General features: G+C 39.1%; 1 protein-coding gene across 10 annotated transcripts in view; it reads left to right on the top strand.

Moving 5' to 3' along the window:
- Positions 1-18,216, top strand: part of LOC145276941 (S phase cyclin A-associated protein in the endoplasmic reticulum-like) — a 559,542-nt gene that overhangs the window by 387,748 nt on the left and 153,578 nt on the right. For all 10 annotated transcript variants that reach the window (XM_080128440.1, XM_080128441.1, XM_080128445.1 and 7 more), the window contains 3 exons: positions 2,634-2,749; positions 4,393-4,516; positions 8,406-8,599. In XM_080128440.1, the coding sequence (XP_079984566.1) occupies positions 2,634-2,749; positions 4,393-4,516; positions 8,406-8,599 (434 nt within the window). The remainder of the gene's footprint in view (positions 1-2,633; positions 2,750-4,392; positions 4,517-8,405; positions 8,600-18,216) is intronic.

Genomic DNA, 18,216 nt, shown 5'->3' with positions numbered 1-18,216 from the left:
TACCAAGCAATTAGAAACCAGAATTGCTTCATAAAATATTAAATCTTTCTGTAGAAACTTTGCATATGTTCTCTTCGTGTCAACATGGGGAGAAGCTTTTGCTCTGTAGATTCCAACTCGAGAACTGTCCACTAAGAACCAGTCAACTCCAGGACTTGTGTAGAACAACGAACCATCAGAAACTGTTCTGTCTACTGAGAACCAGTCACCTCCAGGATTTGTGCAGAACAACGAACCATTGGAAACTGTTCTGAAACTAAACATGGCTTACACTTCTAGATATAATTTTCCTATTTTTTGGTTAGAATACTTATTTTCATATGAAGCATAAGTATGTAAGAGTTTTTACTTGGAATTTGAGTTTCATCTAATAATTTGATACTTCCAGCCTCTAGAAAAAAAAAAAAATCTGGAATTCACCTTTGGTTCTTAGTATATCTATACTTCTATAATTTTTTTTTTGTGTATTGATATTCGTATTAAAAACCTTTTTTTTCTATTTATTTAAAAAGAAAATACAAATTTGTTATACGTGTCGTGAAATTGCATTCACTAGCAAAAGATCGAGCTAATTTGCATGTTCTTTTAAACATTCATTTTAATTAATTCCCTATTAGTTTTTTCGGTTTTCTTATGGGATGATCATCTTTAGTTAACTATTACGTGTAATTATATTCATGCAGATATTATACATGATTTATACTTACATAATTTTTTGGTGTAAAAAGGTTATAGTTAACACAAACCTCTTTCTATATATATTTATGTATGCGTATATATAAAAAACCTCTTCCTATATAAATTTTTGTTTGAAAAATTTTGCCTACCAAACTCCTCTTTCAGTTTTTGGTCTACAGACATGAAACTTCATATATAGGGTATTAGAACCCATGCGAAACTTTACATTTGAGTTTTAGCCGGGGAAAACCGGTGTGAAAATTAAAAAATGAACTTTGTCAGGTGAAGGTCGAACGACTGCATTACGAATATGCATGCGTGACGTAATAGCTATTGGTTTATGTTTTAATTTTTGGCTTTGCAGCAAACATGTCTTCAAAGTAGTCATTAACATCAAAGGGAAAAGTGAATTGTAAGCTAAATGTTTTGGTTTCAATTCTCAGTGGTGGCATAAGTCATTTTTTTTCTTTTTAAACTTTTTAAATCATTACTATATATTGGGTCCAATATAATAATAATAAATATGAAATCTGCATTAATCAAAATATCATATTTAAGCGTATTTTGGTCCCCTGATTTATCAGAGAGGGACCTGTTTTTAGTGGCGTCCGTGTGGCCATTCATCTGGACGATTGCCAGATAATCGTCCATTGGTTTTTCCTGAAAATTTGCCACAAATTGTATTTCATTAAATAGATGTGCACAGTAAAAAAAATTTTTTTTTGCTGAAAATTCCCGTTGCATTCCCAGGGACTCAAAAGAGATCAAAAATGCCCCAAAATGGCCTAAAATGACACTTTTTGCCCCATAGCGTTTGATCCATCCATTAGATTTTCCTGAAACTTGGCAAAAATGTGGAGGCGATTGTTATTAATATAAATTCAGTATAGGTGACCCTGGCAAAATTCTGGTTCGCATCCCTCTGGGACTTTTAGGGCTAAAAAAAAAACATGCCTTTTTGGAGCTCTTTTTTTCATATTACTCAAAAACTTAATATGTATGTCTATATCGTAGTTTTTCATGGTGCTGAATTCAAATATACATGTCTTAAGGCATGAAACTGCATTGTTTGTCCATTTTCACTGGGATTCGGCATTCCCAGGAGCTCAAAAGGAGTCACAAAATTACAAAAACTGACACTTTTTACCCCATAACTTTTGCCCCATCCATTAGATTTTTCTGAAACTTGTTGAAAATGTGAAGGCAACGTTGGCCCTTCACACTTCTCACATTCATCATTTCTTCACTATTTTTTTGTGGCGTCATCTCACCTGCAGCACCAGAGGGGGACCACGCACGCATGCGCAGCTTGTTATGACCGGGCAATACCGGTCAGTCTGCTAGTATTATATATAAAGTAGAATTAACTAAAATGGTTATATGTAAATACTAAATAACACTTCTCATACAAGATAAATATTTACTGAGCCATGTCCAAAGCAAAAACAATGTCAAATCAATGCTCTCCAAATGCATAATTAATCTTCATCGATATTTTATTTTCAATTAGTAACTGGATGAGTAACTTTTCTCTCACAGTAAGAAGTTCTCTGCCTGTTAGTCATTAATTTCTAGAACAAAATCATTAAATTATTAATTTGAGAAATTTAAAAATAGCCAATTTTCATAATGGGTTCAAACCTTAGAGTAAGAGTGCATAGAGGTCTTTGGTGATTCCTGAGAAACCCGGATGTGCCTCACGTGTATATTGAAGACAAATTTATTTAAATTAATATTTTTTGTTTTGATTTTCATTTCTGCCAACATGAGCGTTTTTATTTTTAATTTTTAAAAACTTGTATTTTAATAATTCAACAATTTTTATTTTTAATTTTTAAAAACTTGTATTTTAATAATTCAACAACTTTTATTTTTAATTTTTAAAAACTTGTATTTTAATAATTCAACAATTTTTATTTTTAAAAACTTGTATTTTAATAATTCAACAATTTCAGATTCCAAATGATGATCAGTTTAGTTTTCGTATCCTTGGTGGGTTGACGACACTTAGCCGCATATTACTATTAATGGACACCTCTTCCCCTGGCGTGTCTCCTTCAATCCCTCTAAAGTAAGTATTTATACACTTTCACTTGCATTATTGGACTTATTCGAACTACTGTTCTAAACTTGTGTGTTATTTTCACAACGTTTTTGCTGATGCAATCTCGAACCTTCTTCACTGTATCTATTCATACTCAGGAATTGATCTGTTAAACTCTGGAATTTTATATAGACATACCCCTATCATACAGTCACTGAGGTGTGACCGACAAACGTGTTATAGTAAATGTCTTAAAGCGGTCTCATAAAGATATGAAGATGGGCCAGTCATTAGGGTCTGTGTAGCAAGAAGAAAATCATACCTGAGATGTTGGATCTGGGTGTGGCTCCTTTCTTTTCTCAAGATGATCTCTTCACCCTGGTGGCATTCTGGTGGGAATATCCATCTCTTTGTCCTCAGGGCTGCCTTTCAACTTAAAACACATGGAGACATTTATGGCAGACACAAGAAAGACGACATGCGACACAATTGTAATATATATGAGAAATCTTAACTTTTTTAGAAAATATATATAACAAAAACTTTAACAATTAAAAAACTGGATAATCGGCTTTTCAAAGCTAACTAACCTAACTAGTATTGAGGGAGGGGGTGCTCCCCCCATTTACGGAGAGACAGAATATTCGTCTTCACTTCATGGTGGTCGTGCAGGAAAGAGAGAGAGAGCTCTAGGAAAGGGAATTATTGGAAGGCGTTTCTTTGTATCTCTACGCGCATGGCCAAATAACCACCCGGTCATGCTGCGGAGTTAGAAACAGTGTCACAAAGAAATAGTGCCACACCTAGCCTGGGTGCCCGCCATTGCCCAGGTGTTTATAGGTGTGTGTTGAGCAAAAAAAAAAAAAAGTGGTAGTAGGCAGGCAGACTCGAACCCGTGACGCGAAGGCGGAAAAGGAAGTGAAAGAAAATCTGACGTCTTAACGCTAGCTACTCCATGATGCGACCATAGGTTCGGAACGTTAAAATTAGACAAAGTCAGTCCAACCGATATGATGCCTTGCAAAAATGGCTCGCAAAAAATCTACCCCCTCCTTGTAGAAAACTGCCTAGTTGAGGGTGAAAGAATTAGTGTTTTTAGCCAATTTTTTTTATATTTGTTGTCTGAGACGTCGAGCTTCAAAATGATACCAATCTCCTGAAAATTCGTCGCCTCTGTTTAAAGCATACATACATGCATTTAAACAGACAGGTGAGATTTGTATAATAGATTTCGAATGGAAACCTTCATTTAATCTACAGGGTTAGCATTCTCTTGTTTTGTCAGCCATGAACGGATAGAAGTTTTAAGTAATTTGTGATTGTATTCTTAGTATTGCCTACACTTAGTTTAATAGAAGGATTTCAGTTTCACTAGGTATACCTGTAAAAGGTTGGAAGTTACATCAACCAAAATGTTCTGAGGATAGCACTCAAGATGAGAACAGAAGTTTGAATAATTATTCAAATTTTTTTATAACAAGTGTGAAAGTGTTGATAATTTATATTATTTCGATTATAATCCAAATAATATAAATTATCAACACTTTCACTTGCTATAAAAAATTTAATTTTAATTTAGCAATTTTGATTTGGTTAATTGTGCAAATTCTGACTATGCTATTATGCCACAGTAATGAATAAACATTCAGTTATTAAATTTTACCTTTCAGGTCTCTGGTCTTGACTTGTAGTGTCTTTAGACAGGTCTGCAAAGGATGCTATGAAAATTGCCACTATATGTTATTCAGCAATAAAATAGGGATCCTTGTAGACCTTCTTGTTCACAAATTAACGGTAAGTAAAAATGCACACTTTTTTTTTTTGTTTTCCATTAGATATTTAACATTTTTCTCATCGAATATTCAAGGAGTTGAGTTCTCCACCTGTTTTAACAGGAAAAATATGATTTCTGCAAACAAATGGCCGTTTTCTTTTTTATAAAATGTAACTGAAACTAACAACATACTCAATGCCTTGTATTTTCATACTACGGTGTATGATCGTTTTGACTTTGAAAATGTAACTTCAAACCTATTCAAAACAAATCTATGTAACGATTAATCGAATTGACTCTAATAATTCACTCAGCTAATGCAGTTATGGGCTTTTATTATCCCCCCCCCTTCCCTATATATTTAAAGCTATTATCAATGCAAACAATATTTATGACTTAGACATGGGATAATTCTCTGCTTTCAAATTTGGTCCTTTGGATCCGTTTTTTTTTCTCATCTTTGCTTTTTCATTCCATCGACATATATATATATATATATATATATATGTGTGTATACATGTATATGTTTAATGTGTGTGTGTATATATATATATATATATATATATATATATAGTGTATAGGTGCTGTACATTGTGTGTGTGTATGTATGTATATATATATATATATATATATATATATATATATATATATACACACAAACATATATGTGCTCTCCACTTATCTTGACATTGTTTCCAGTCATCCTGAACTTGTATATACTTGCAACTGGAATTACAACAGTGCCAACTCAGGAGAGGTGTGATTAGAGATTATGCAACTCTTACCACAAAAATTTCACGTGCAGGCATCCTTCAGTGCATACTTATAGTCTGACAAGACTAAACGGAGCTGTCTATTTATATGTATATATATATATATATATATATATATATATAGTTTTAAAAATAGTAAGCGGAAGTTTCTCGAGAGCTCTTTCGGCTATCATCTCGTCAGGAGAAAATCGATAGCGTACAAAATAATATTGTGTCGAAAAATAAAGAGTTCTAATGGGGAACTTATTAAATGTGCCAAAAGTACGGGGACACTAAAATAAATTTATTTACTTTTAAAAACGATTAAAATATTGGCACAACGAGGGAGGAGAAAAAAAACCCCAAAAAGCGGAAGAAAAGATTCAAAGTCCCCAAAGAGAAACAATGCGTTGGATGTTTCTTTTTGTTGGCACAAAGAAGGTTGACGCACCGCAATAGAGACAGACTCCAAAATCTTTAAATGTTTTTGGAGTCCGCTCTATGTAGCACCTTGAACCAATCTATTTTATATCTATCGGCACAGCACGGGTTGTCAACTAAATGCTGGCCAATAGCAGAGTCCAAGGCTGCAGAAGGAGGGAGACCACCAGACCCCATCCCCCCTTGTCTGATCTTGATGGAACATGCTGGTTTATACGAGTCAAAAGGTGCAAGGATGTTCGCCCAACATAACCAGCATCGCACTGTCATTTAAATTGATATACAATATTGCTATTTTGGATGTAAGACAAACTATCCTTGCGAAAAGACGGAAAAGCAGGTCTCGTAGTATATACCAAACGCAAGGACACAGAATTAAAGCAGTCGTAAATACTTCTGCGAATCTGTTTGGAAAGTCTATTACTCTTTTCCCCAATCCACCGTAATTTTAAATAAACCGGGCATTTCAAAGGTCCAAACTTTTTAGGGGATTTAAAATCCGCAACCTTTTTGAAAATACAGTCATCAATAAGGTCAACTGGATAACCATTATTGATGAATATTTCCCTGATTTTATCGAGTTCGGCATCTAATCTGTTAGGCGAACAAATCATGAGGGCTCTATGTACCAAAGTATTAATTAGGCCGACCTTACGTGATTTTGGTACAAAAGACAACCAGTTCACATATAGGCCAGTAAATGTCGGCTTTCTATAAATTGTAGTGAGAAAGCCCCCCTTGATCGTTCGACAAGAACATCCAAGAAAGGAAGCGAATTGTCCTTCTCACTTTCCATAGTGAACTTAAGAGTTCCATGCAAGGAATTCAGCCTATTAAAAAATGTTGACGCTTCACTTTGCGATGGAAAAATAGCAAAAGTGTTGTCAATATATCTGAAATATGCAGTGGGTTTAGTTGTACGATTAAACATAACGGATTCATGGTACCCGACGAAAATATCCGCTAAAGTTGAGGCCAGCGGACTCCCCATTGAAACCCCATCAACCTGGCAGTACATAATATCACAAAAACTAAACTCCTTGGATGTTCTTTTCGAACGATCAAGGGGGGGACTTTCTCACTCGGTTTATTTAAAATTACCGTGGATTGGGTGCTGTGCCGATAGATATAAAATAGATTGGTTCGAGGTGCTACATAGAGCGGACTCCAAAAACCATTTAAAGATTTTGGAGTCTGTCTCTATCGCGGTGCGTCAACCTTCTTTGTGCCGGCAAAAAGAAACATCCAACGCATTGTTTCTCTTTGGGGAACTTTGAATTTTTCTCCCGCTTTTTTTTTTTTCTCCTCCCTCGTTGTGCCAATATTTTAATCGTTTTTAAATGTAAATAAATTTGTTTTAGTGTCCCCGTACTTTTGGCACATTTAATAAGTTCCCCATTAGAACTCTTTATTTTTCGACACAATATTATTTTGTACGCTATCGATTTTCTCCTGACGAGATGATAGCCGAAAGAGCTCTCGAGAAACTTCCGCTTACTATTTTTAAAACTATATATAAATTCTGTACCTCTAAACATTTATTTAAATAAATAAATAAATATATATATATACACACACAAACTTGCACTAGTGTTGGACAATTTATCGGAATTGAGAATCGGAAAAATCAGAACTTCTGGAAGAATGGGAAAAATTTATGCCTAATTTTGGATCCCAAAACCGATTCTTTAATTAATTTTATTTTGTTTAAAAGCAAGATCTTCCACTGCTAGTAGCAACGATAAAAATAAATATTTATAATTTTAAACTACTGGTGAAACTAAAATGTATAAATCATTCTCCACAAGTGTAATTTTTATGCTTAAGAAAATATCTGCACATTTAACATGTGTTTTGACTGTGATCAGAGGAGGAAAAATAGCAACTCTATAGTTAAGTATTTAGAGATTTATAAAGAATCGGGATTGGTAATTTAGTATGGAATCAGTAATTGTATTGGAATTGGAAAAAATATTGGAATCATCCCAATACTAATATACACACTTGTACATTTGTGGCCATAATGTTAAGAACGGCATAGTTTTCATCAAAGAAATAGATATAACTTTTATCTAAGTTGTTTTAGATTTTATCATTTTCACAGACAAAAAATAAGATACGATATAATTTTGGTGTTATTTGAGATAAGAAAGTAATGAATGATTTTGTGATTTATTGCAAAACCCAGGGTTAAATAATCCGCTGAATATTGTAATTAGAAATGCTTAAGTTCATTTTACGATAAAATTAGAATAAAAGTAATTATTCTGTGATTGAGGTTTGAACTCACTCAATTTCTATAAAATGCCTGCTAAGTGAGTGATTCATGAAGCATACTAATTGTTTTTCCTTTATGTCTCTAAGGTAACAAGAAAGAAAGGAGAGGAAGTGAAAAAGACAAGAAGCCTTCTTTTACCTCTTTTTCAGTTCCAGGTTCATATTAACTGCTGCTATAATTATTTTAGATTGCATCTATTTTAAAAATCATAGGTTGATAAATTATATTTTTGAAGAAATTAAATCCATATTAAATATTTTTTGTTTTTAAGAAAATGAACAAATGTTTTGCAAAAAAATAAAATAAAAAAAAGCACAAAACTGTGAAATCAGAAATTTTGTAGGAAAATGAATTATTAACCACAACACTACATGAAATTGACTCACTTTACTCGATATATTAATGAGTTTTGTTTTTCCTTTTTGTCTGCTTGTCTAGGAACTGCTTCCTGATAATACAACAGGTGCAAAATTGCCTTCTGATTCTCTGTCCGTTGGATTAATGCAGTTGATTTCTTCCATATTATCGTGCCTAGCAAAAAACAACCCTCTGAGCAACTCAAGTGAAGCATCGGTGGAACGTATGAGTAGCAGTGGTGATGCTTTCCTCAACAGAGGAAATGACTTGATCAGGTTAGATTTCAGTTTGAAGTTTCAATTTCTTAACAACTTTTGTCAAGCTGCGTTCTTCACTAATGTAACTAAGTGCATTGCAATTGTGACTGATTTTTGATATTTTTTAAATCCAAAAATAAGATTTTTTTAATTGTAGAATGAGATTTTTTTCTAGTGTTAAAAAAAATTAAAATCTTGAAGAGAATAGTCACTTGTTTTTTATTCAAAATTTAGTCCAAATAAAAGAACTAAACATTTTCTTAGGTTTTAAAAAATTCAAGAGTATACTTTTAGAAATATCTTTTAAGGTTTTGCCAAAAATAAACTCTCGATTTCAAGTGATTAAATTTGTTTTGTTTATTTCAATAATATTGCAAGAAATATTTTAGATACTTTGCACTGAGAGACCCAGAATGCCTGAATTATGACAGAAATCAGTTTGCTCGTATGATGTGCTGAGATTGTTGGAATATAGAATCAACAGCAAACAATGGTCTAAACTTAATACGTAACCCTAAAGGTATTACTTCTTAATCAGTTTTTTAAACGAGTTCAAATAACCAAACTCTCCAATTTGATAAAAGTTCCATTATAGCGTATTTATTATGGGGTGGAGCTGGAATGCTCGAACATTCTAGCTCCAGGTAGATAAAGGCAAAAGTATCCATGCATTAATATGGGAGGGGAGACTATCTTCAAGTAATATCCTAAACTGGGAATGGGGCAACGGACTTGTACTAAGTAGATATTAATAAGTCCTTCTCACCTTTTTCCGTTTTTTTTTAATGGAGAGTAGATAATGCATATGGATGTGTTATCGGCAGCTCCAGTAACTCTCGCTTCTCCTTTTTTGTCCTTCAGTCCTCATTTCCAATGAGTGATTTTTCTGACAAAGGGTGAAGAAAAAGCTGCTTTCCAGGTCGGTAGTACTTTGTGAACAGTAACCTGAGAAGTCGGAAAATTTCTGTTTCTATGTCTATCCTTGTGGTCATGTCACTAGTAAGGGTGCTGGAGGTAAACGTTTCATCTGGGCTGACGTTATCCGCCTGATAGTCAGGGATCCCGAACCTTGGATTAACCACTAAGGAGGCTGTCCTATCAGCAGGTGCAAAATACCGGGGCTGCTGTATTGCCATTTGGTGAGTGGATTCTGGACCATGCAGTAGTTTCTGGTAGGGCCTCTCGATGCCATATTAGTGGGTAATTGTTACGGCTTTACCTTATGTGCTACAAAAAAAAAAAAGAAAAAAAAAAATTTCTTGTCTTTTTCTCTCTTACTTTCCCTCTTTGTCCTGTTCCAACCAAGTCTATCAACCTGTTCCACAAATCCCAAAACCTCAACATGACAAATCTCAAAAAAAAAAAAAAAAAAAAACACGGATAAACCTAGAACCCCATCCTCCAACGTAGACCCCTACTACCAGGTCTCCTTCTCCAACATCAGGGGTCTACGTTTCAGCCTTCCAGAGGTTGAAACACAATTACAGGAGACGAAACCGGACATATTTTTTCTAAGTGAAACTGGCATAGGGCCAACCACTGCCCTAGACGAATTCATAATTAAAGGATACTCTAACTTAACATCTATATCTGACCCCCAAGATCGCCATGGGCATGGAATATGTGCCTACATTAAAGATGGCTTTCCATGTGGTAGGGATATCTCCAGAGAAGACCCTAATTTACCTTATATGTGCTTCCGGGTTGCACTAGCTTACACCACTGCATTTATATTTGCCCTCTATCGCCCTCACAACAGTGGGGTTACTCTCTTTAAGAGCATATCTGAGAAAATTGACCACATCTTGTTTGCTCATCCTTCGGCTAACATTCACATTTGTGATGACTTCAATGTCCATAATGTGGAATGGTTGACCCACTCAAATAAGACCAATGACGAGGGGAGGTTCTGTCATGATTTTGCCACTGCCTATGACCTCACTCAGATTGTTCATGAACCCGCCCGTGTACCCGATACTACCGGTCAGTATGCAAGCCTTCTAGACCTTTTTCTCACAACTTCCCCTGAGCTATGTTCATGTTTCCGATCACTCCATTGTAGCAGTTAAGATAAAAATGAATGTAATAAGTCTACAGACGTACCTCTCCACAGTACTGTATATTGATACTCTATGGCTGACTGGGATAGCTTCTGTACCTTCATATCTGATCTACCTCTGCATTCCATGTTTAAAAAGGATGTGTCCTCTATAGTATCGGACCTGACCGAATGGTTAATTGTAGGCATAGACCGGTTCATACCATCCAAAAAATTCCAACAGAAACCTAACAGCCAGCCATGGTTCTCCCCAGAATGTACTGTTGCCATCGCACACAGAAATCACTTTTTCCATAGCTACCAACGTAATAGATGTACTGAGACTAAAGCTGCTTTCAGGACTGTCAGCAACCACTGTAAAAGAGTAATAAAAAATGCCAGAGAGCTATATGCTCAGTCCGTTAAATCCAAAGTAGCTGAGCAGCGGCTTGGTTCCCACCAGTTTTGGCAAATAGCAAACAGGATCCTGAACAGAAGTGTGCGTTCCATCCCAACCATCGTCAATGGACCTGAGGTCATCTCATCAGCATGAGATAAGGCCAAACTATTTGCCAAGAACTTTGCAGCTAATTCTATCTTATGCGACGAAGGCCATCAACTCCCCGTATTTTCTCCTATAACAGACAACACGCTATGCAACATACAAATATCTGTGCGTGAGGTTGCCAAGCTAATCAAGAACCTTAATTCCAGTAAAGCAACTGACCCTGACGGCATTCCATTTATAGTGCTGAAAAAGCTCCAACCAGAACTTGCCCCCATACTTACAAAACTGTTTAAGTGTTGCCTTAAGGAGAAGTGCTTGCCAACACCCTGGAAAACCTCGTCAATATGCCCTGTATTTAAGAATTCAGGTGAAAAGTCATCTCCCTCTAGGTACAGACCAATAAGTCTCCTGTGTGTCATAAGTTGCTGGAATCCATATTAAATAAAGTAGTAGTCAACCACCTCAGCAGAAACAACCATCTTAGTGACATGCAATATGGTTTCCGTTCTGCTAGATCTACAGCAGATGTGCTAACAGTTATATCTCATAGGATTAGTGAATCTCTTGACAAAGGCTTCCTTTCCAGGGCAATTGCTCTTCACATATCGAAGGCCTTCGATAAGGTATGGCATAAGGGCGTACTTCACAAGATTTCCGGCCATGGTATCACTGGTAATGTTTTCTCAATCATTAAATCATTTCTCTCCGATAGGTTCATAAGAGTAGTGGTTGATGGGCAGAAATCAGAGGCCCACAGTATTAATACTGGAGTCCCTCAGGGTCCATCCTGGGCCCAACTCTCTTCCTGATCTACATCAATGATCTTCCAAAACACATACTTAAATCATTTGTTGACATCTATGCTGATGACACTACCATCTATGGCAACACATCAAAGGCCGTAAATTACAAGGTTCTCTCTAATTCTCTCTCTTCTGATCTTGAGCGCGTGGTGCAGTAGGGGAAGAGGTGGCTGGTTACTTTTAATGCATCCAAAATCAAGCTTCTATCTTTACATCATCAACGCTCTGATCCCCATCTGGCATCAATTGAAATGGATGGCTCTTGTCTTGGGGAGGCTCCATGTTTTGACAAGCTTTTGGGTTTGACCTTTACTCCTGATCTTAAATGGGACACGTACATCAGGTCTGTTGCCAAGGACGCTGGGAAAATGGTGGGATCCTTCTACTGCTCCAGTAGATATCTCACTACTGACACAATTCTCTATCTGTATAAAAGCCAAGTACGTCCAAGGATGGAGTACTGCTGCCACATCTGGGCAGGAGCTGCTAAAAACAGCCTATCCTGCCTTGACAGTGTACATAATAGACTTCGTAGCTTAGTGGGTGATGCCCTTTTCTCTTCCCTGCAGCCTCTCTCCCACAGAAGAGATGTTGTGAGCCTGTCTTTGTTTTATCGTTATTTCCATGGCAAGTGCTCGTGTGAGCTCCAATCTCTGGTCCCCCCTCGCCAGTCTTTCACGAGAAACACCCGTCTGGCTGAAACTACTGTCAATAATTTTCCCCACTCTTTATCTGTGCCTAAATCCAAACGTAGATTCCATGAGCAGAGCTTCTTTCTCAGAAGTGCATGACTATGGAACTCTCTTCCGTTTGCCTGTTTCCCACCTGACTACAACTTGGATGTCTTCAAGTCCAACATAAACAAATTCCTGACAAACCGCCCTCTTAAGTAAGACACTCTATCAAAACTCCAATACTAATAATTACTACAATACTATCTCATTGATTACTGTACACGCAATAACCCTTATTCCTGAGTCACCTCCGGGCCTTGATAAGTGGTGACCTCCATGTAAAAAAAAAAAAAAAAAAAAAATAATAATAATAAAATGGTTGTGCCTGGTTGAGCTGACGTTACAAGTTGCTCGGAGGCAGTTTTTTTTTTTTTTTTTGTTTTTTTTTTTTTCCCAATCCAGAGTAAATTTTTTGGGGGAGCTGAGTTTTTCTTGCATAAAAAAAAACTAATCTTGCGGGGAGGGAAGTACATTGGGACATGATACTTTACCAATTCTCATTTCAAAAATTCCGAAATAAGGATGAGTTTTATATATGCATGAGTTTTTTTTTTGTACAAAAGAGTCACCACTTATCAAAGCCCGAAGGCCACTCAAGGATAAGAGTTAATGAATTTAAGATGGTAGTGTAGTAATCATGAATGGTGTAAGTTGGGTAAAATTTGATTATTTAAGGAGACAGTTCAACAAGAACTTGTTTACATTAGACCTAAAGGCCACCATGCTGTAGTCGGCCAGGAAGCAGGCCAATGGAACAGTTTTCCACAAGCGGGCAGTTCTAGGAAAGAAGTTGTGTTTGTGGAATCTGCATTTAGATTTAGGCACAGATAGAATGGGGAGAAACTGTTGATAGTGGTTGTAGCTAGTCGAGTGTTTTTGTGAAAGTTTGGCAAGGGGGGGACCAGAGATTGGAGCTCAAATTAGCATTTGCCATGAAAATAATTATAGAGCAAAAACAGGCTCGCAACGTCTCTTCTGTGGGGAAAAAGTGTATCCCCTGCTAGGTTTCAAAGCCGGTTTTGAACTCGATCAAGGCAGGATAGAGGGGGGATGAGCAACTCCTGCTTAGATGTGGCAACAGTACTCCATTTTAGGATGTATTTGGCTCGTATACAGATAGAGAATTGCATCGGCAGTGAGATATCTACTGGAGCGGTAGAATGATCCAACCATTTTTCCAATGATTTTTTTCTTTTCTACTCTGGATTTATATGTACCCCCTCCCTTTTATCTATATTAATGGATCATCGGACATTTCCAATTTGCTTCATCTACTTTAAGTAAATTAACAGCAATTGGAGTGAATTGCTTTTATTTTGTTTGTAGTTTTTATATTAGAAATATTTACTGCCCTACAAATATGAATTTCAATGGTTCTTTATGAGTTGTTTGTTCGGACTGGATAAAAAGAAACAAAGTAAAACTGAGCCGGATCTTTGCTTCCTTATGTGTTTGTAATTTTTCATCCGTTTAAATGCAAGAACCAAGAAAAAGAAAAAAAGAAGCTGGAGTAGGACCCAATCCTTTCCTCTCATGCCCTTTTTCCGATGCTTACCATTCAAAATTGGATAAAAAAGAAAAAAAAACTCTTTGCAGGTTTTCCATTTGATTGTTTTGATTTGCAGACAAGTTGCCCAAAAGGATGAGATTGAATAATAAAAAAAAAAAAAAATAAATCTCTAAGTGCAGCATCTCATCTTCTCAGTGGAATCATATCAGATGTTTTTGGTTAGCAATTGCACGGCTCTTTCTCTTTATTTTCTGTTTTTTTGTAAACAGTATGGCACCACATGTATTCATTGAATGACAGCATCTCACCAAGTCATTGGTTCAATAGGAGAGTCCCTAAAATCACTTAACTTTCTTATCAAAAGCCCCCCCCCCCAAGTTTCTGTATTGAGAGGGGAGGTAACCTGTTTTAATTATTTTCAGCACTAACATCATGATATTCAATTGGGATCTTTCCTTTTTGTCACTGTTTGTAACTTTTTTCTTTTCCAATTTTTGTTATATTTTGTTTGGCAATTATCATTCAGTTCAACAGAAAGCAACATTTTTAGCTGCTTTGGAAATAGGAAAGGGTTTGTTGAAGCCAATTGAGATCTTTTGAATTCACTATAGTTAGCCTTACCTTGTTCCCAACAACACCTTTTAGCCTTTTCTTTTTCTCTTTTCCTCATTTTTCTCTCTTCCCATTCTCTTCCCTTTTTCTTCTTTCTTCTCCTTTTTCTTTTTTTTTTTTGTATTTTTTCCTTTTCTTTCCATTCTCCCCGTTTTCCTACCTTCTCCCTTCTTTGCTTTCCTTTTCCTTTCTATCTCCTTCAACCTTCTTTCCCTGTTTTCCTTTTCCATTTTTTCCCCCTGTCCATTTTGTGCACCTCCTTTCCCTCTTTTCTCCCCACATTCTTGCTCTCGCTCTATCTCTCCCCAGCATTTCCCCTCTCTCTCTCTCCCCAGCATTTCCTCTCTCTCTCTCTCTCTCCCCAGCATTTCCTCTCTCTCTCTCTCTCTCCCCAGCATTTCCTCTCTCTCTCTCTCCCCAGCATTTCCTCTCTCACTCTCTCCCCAGCATTTCCTCTCTCACTCTCTCCCCAGCATTTCCTCTCTCACTCTCTCCCCAGCATTTCCTCTCTCACTCTCTCCCCAGCATTTCCTCTCTCACTCTCTCCCCAGCATTTCCTCTCTCACTCTCTCACCCAGCATTTCCTCTCTCACTCTCTCCCCAGCATTTCCTCTCTCACTCTCTCCCCAGCATTTCCTCTCTCACTCTCTCCCCAGCATTTCCTCTCTCACTCTCTCCCCAGCATTTCCTCTCTCACTCTCTCCCCAGCATTTCCTCTCTCACTCTCTCCCCAGCATTTCCTCTCTCACTCTCTCCCCAGCATTTCCTCTCTCACTCTCTCCCCAGCATTTCCTCTCTCACTCTCTCCCCAGCATTTCCTCTCTCACTCTCTCCTCAGCATTTCCTCTCTCACTCTCTCCCCAGCATTTCCTCTCTCACTCTCTCCCCAGCATTTCCTCTCTCACTCTCTCCCCAGCATTTCCTCTCTCACTCTCTCCCCAGCATTTCCTCTCTCACTCTCTCCCCAGCATTTCCTCTCTCACTCTCTCCCCAGCATTTCCTCTCTCACTCTCTCCCCAGCATTTCCTCTCTCACTCTCTCCCCAGCATTTCCTCTCTCACTCTCTCCCCAGCATTTCCTCTCTCACTCTCTCCCCAGCATTTCCTCTCTCACTCTCTCCCCAGCATTTCCTCTCTCACTCTCTCCCCAGCATTTCCTCTCTCACTCTCTCCCCAGCATTTCCTCTCTCACTCTCTCCCCAGCATTTCCTCTCTCACTCTCTCCCCAGCATTTCCTCTCTCACTCTCTCCTCAGCATTTCCTCTCTCACTCTCTCCCCAGCATTTCCTCTCTCACTCTCTCCCCAGCATTTCCTCTCTCACTCTCTCCCCAGCATTTCCTCTCTCACTCTCTCCCCAGCATTTCCTCTCTCACTCTCTCCCCAGCATTTCCTCTCTCACTCTCTCCCCAGCATTTCCTCTCTCACTCTCTCCCCAGCATTTCCTCTCTCACTCTCTCCCCAGCATTTCCTCTCTCACTCTCTCCCCAGCATTTCCTCTTTCACTCTCTCCCCAGCATTTCCTCTCTCACTCTCTCCCCAGCATTTCCTCTCTCACTCTCTCCCCAGCATTTCCTCTCTCACTCTCTCCCCAGCATTTCCTCTCTCACTCTCTCCCCAGCATTTCCTCTCTCACTCTCTCCCCAGCATTTCCTCTCTCACTCTCTCCCCAGCATTTCCTCTCTCACTCTCTCCCCAGCATTTCCTCTCTCACTCTCTCCCCAGCATTTCCTCTCTCACTCTCTCCCCAGCATTTCCTCTCTCACTCTCTCCCCAGCATTTCCTCTCTCACTCTCTCCCCAGCATTTCCTCTCTCACTCTCTTCCCAGCATTTCCTCTCTCACTCTCTCCCCAGCATTTCCTCTCTCACTCTCTCCCCAGCATTTCCTCTCTCACTCTCTCCCCAGCATTTCCTCTCTCACTCTCTCCCCAGCATTTCCTCTCTCACTCTCTCCCCAGCATTTCCTCTCTCACTCTCTCTCCCCAGCATTTCCTCTCTCACTCTCTCTCCCCAGCATTTCCTCTCTCACTCTCTCCCCAGCATTTCCTCTCTCACTCTCTCCCCAGCATTTCCTCTCTCACTCTCTCCCCAGCATTTCCTCTCTCACTCTCTCCCCAGCATTTCCTCTCTCACTCTCTCCCCAGCATTTCCTCTCTCACTCTCTCCCCAGCATTTCCTCTCTCACTCTCTCCCCAGCATTTCCTCTCTCACTCTCTCCCCAGCATTTCCTCTCTCACTCTCTCCCCAGCATTTCCTCTCTCACTCTCTCCCCAGCATTTCCTCTCTCACTCTCTCCCCAGCATTTCCTCTCTCACTCTCTCCCCAGCATTTCCTCTCTCACTCTCTCCCCAGCATTTCCTCTCTCACTCTCTCCCCAGCATTTCCTCTCTCACTCTCTCCCCAGCATTTCCTCTCTCACTCTCTCCCCAGCATTTCCTCTCTCACTCTCTCCCCAGCATTTCCTCTCTCACTCTCTCCCCAGCATTTCCTCTCTCACTCTCTCCCCAGCATTTCCTCTCTCACTCTCTCCCCAGCATTTCCTCTCTCACTCTCTCCCCAGCATTTCCTCTCTCACTCTCTCCCCAGCATTTCCTCTCTCACTCTCTCCCCAGCATTTCCTCTCTCACTCTCTCCCCAGCATTTCCTCTCTCACTCTCTCCCCAGCATTTCCTCTCTCACTCTCTCCCCAGCATTTCCTCTCTCACTCTCTCCCCAGCATTTCCTCTCTCACTCTCTCCCTCCCCAGCATTTCCTCTCTCACTCTCTCCCTCCCCAGCATTTCCTCTCTCACTCTCTCCCTCCCCAGCATTTCCTCTCTCTCTCTCTCCCTCCCCAGCATTTCCTCTCTCTCTCTCTCTCTCTCTCCCCAGCATTTCCTCTCTCTCTCTCTCTCTCTCTCTCCCCAGCATTTCCTCTCTCTCTCTCTCTCTCTCTCCCCAGCATTTCCTCTCTCTCTCTCTCTCTCCCCAGCATTTCCTCTCTCTCTCTCTCTCTCCCCAGCATTTCCTCTCTCTCTCTCTCTCTCTCCCCAGCATTTCCTCTCTCTCTCTCTCTCTCCCCAGCATTTCCTCTCTCTCTCTCTCTCCCCAGCATTTCCTCTCTCTCTCTCTCTCCCCAGCATTTCCTCTCTCTCTCTCTCTCTCCCCAGCATTTCCTCTCTCTCTCTCTCTCCCCAGCATTTCCTCTCTCACTCTCTCCCCAGCATTTCCTCTCTCACTCTCTCCCCAGCATTTCCTCTCTCACTCTCTCCCCAGCATTTCCTCTCTCACTCTCTCCCCAGCATTTCCTCTCTCACTCTCTCCCCAGCATTTCCTCTCTCACTCTCTCCCCAGCATTTCCTCTCTCACTCTCTCCCCAGCATTTCCTCTCTCACTCTCTCCCCAGCATTTCCTCTCTCACTCTCTCCCCAGCATTTCCTCTCTCACTCTCTCC

The sequence above is a fragment of the Euprymna scolopes genome, chromosome 5, assembly GCF_053919585.1.
Source record: "Euprymna scolopes isolate OS-2025 chromosome 5, ASM5391958v1, whole genome shotgun sequence".
Lineage (NCBI taxonomy): Eukaryota > Metazoa > Mollusca > Cephalopoda > Sepiida > Sepiolidae > Euprymna > Euprymna scolopes.
This window is presented reverse-complemented; position numbering and strand designations above follow the sequence as displayed.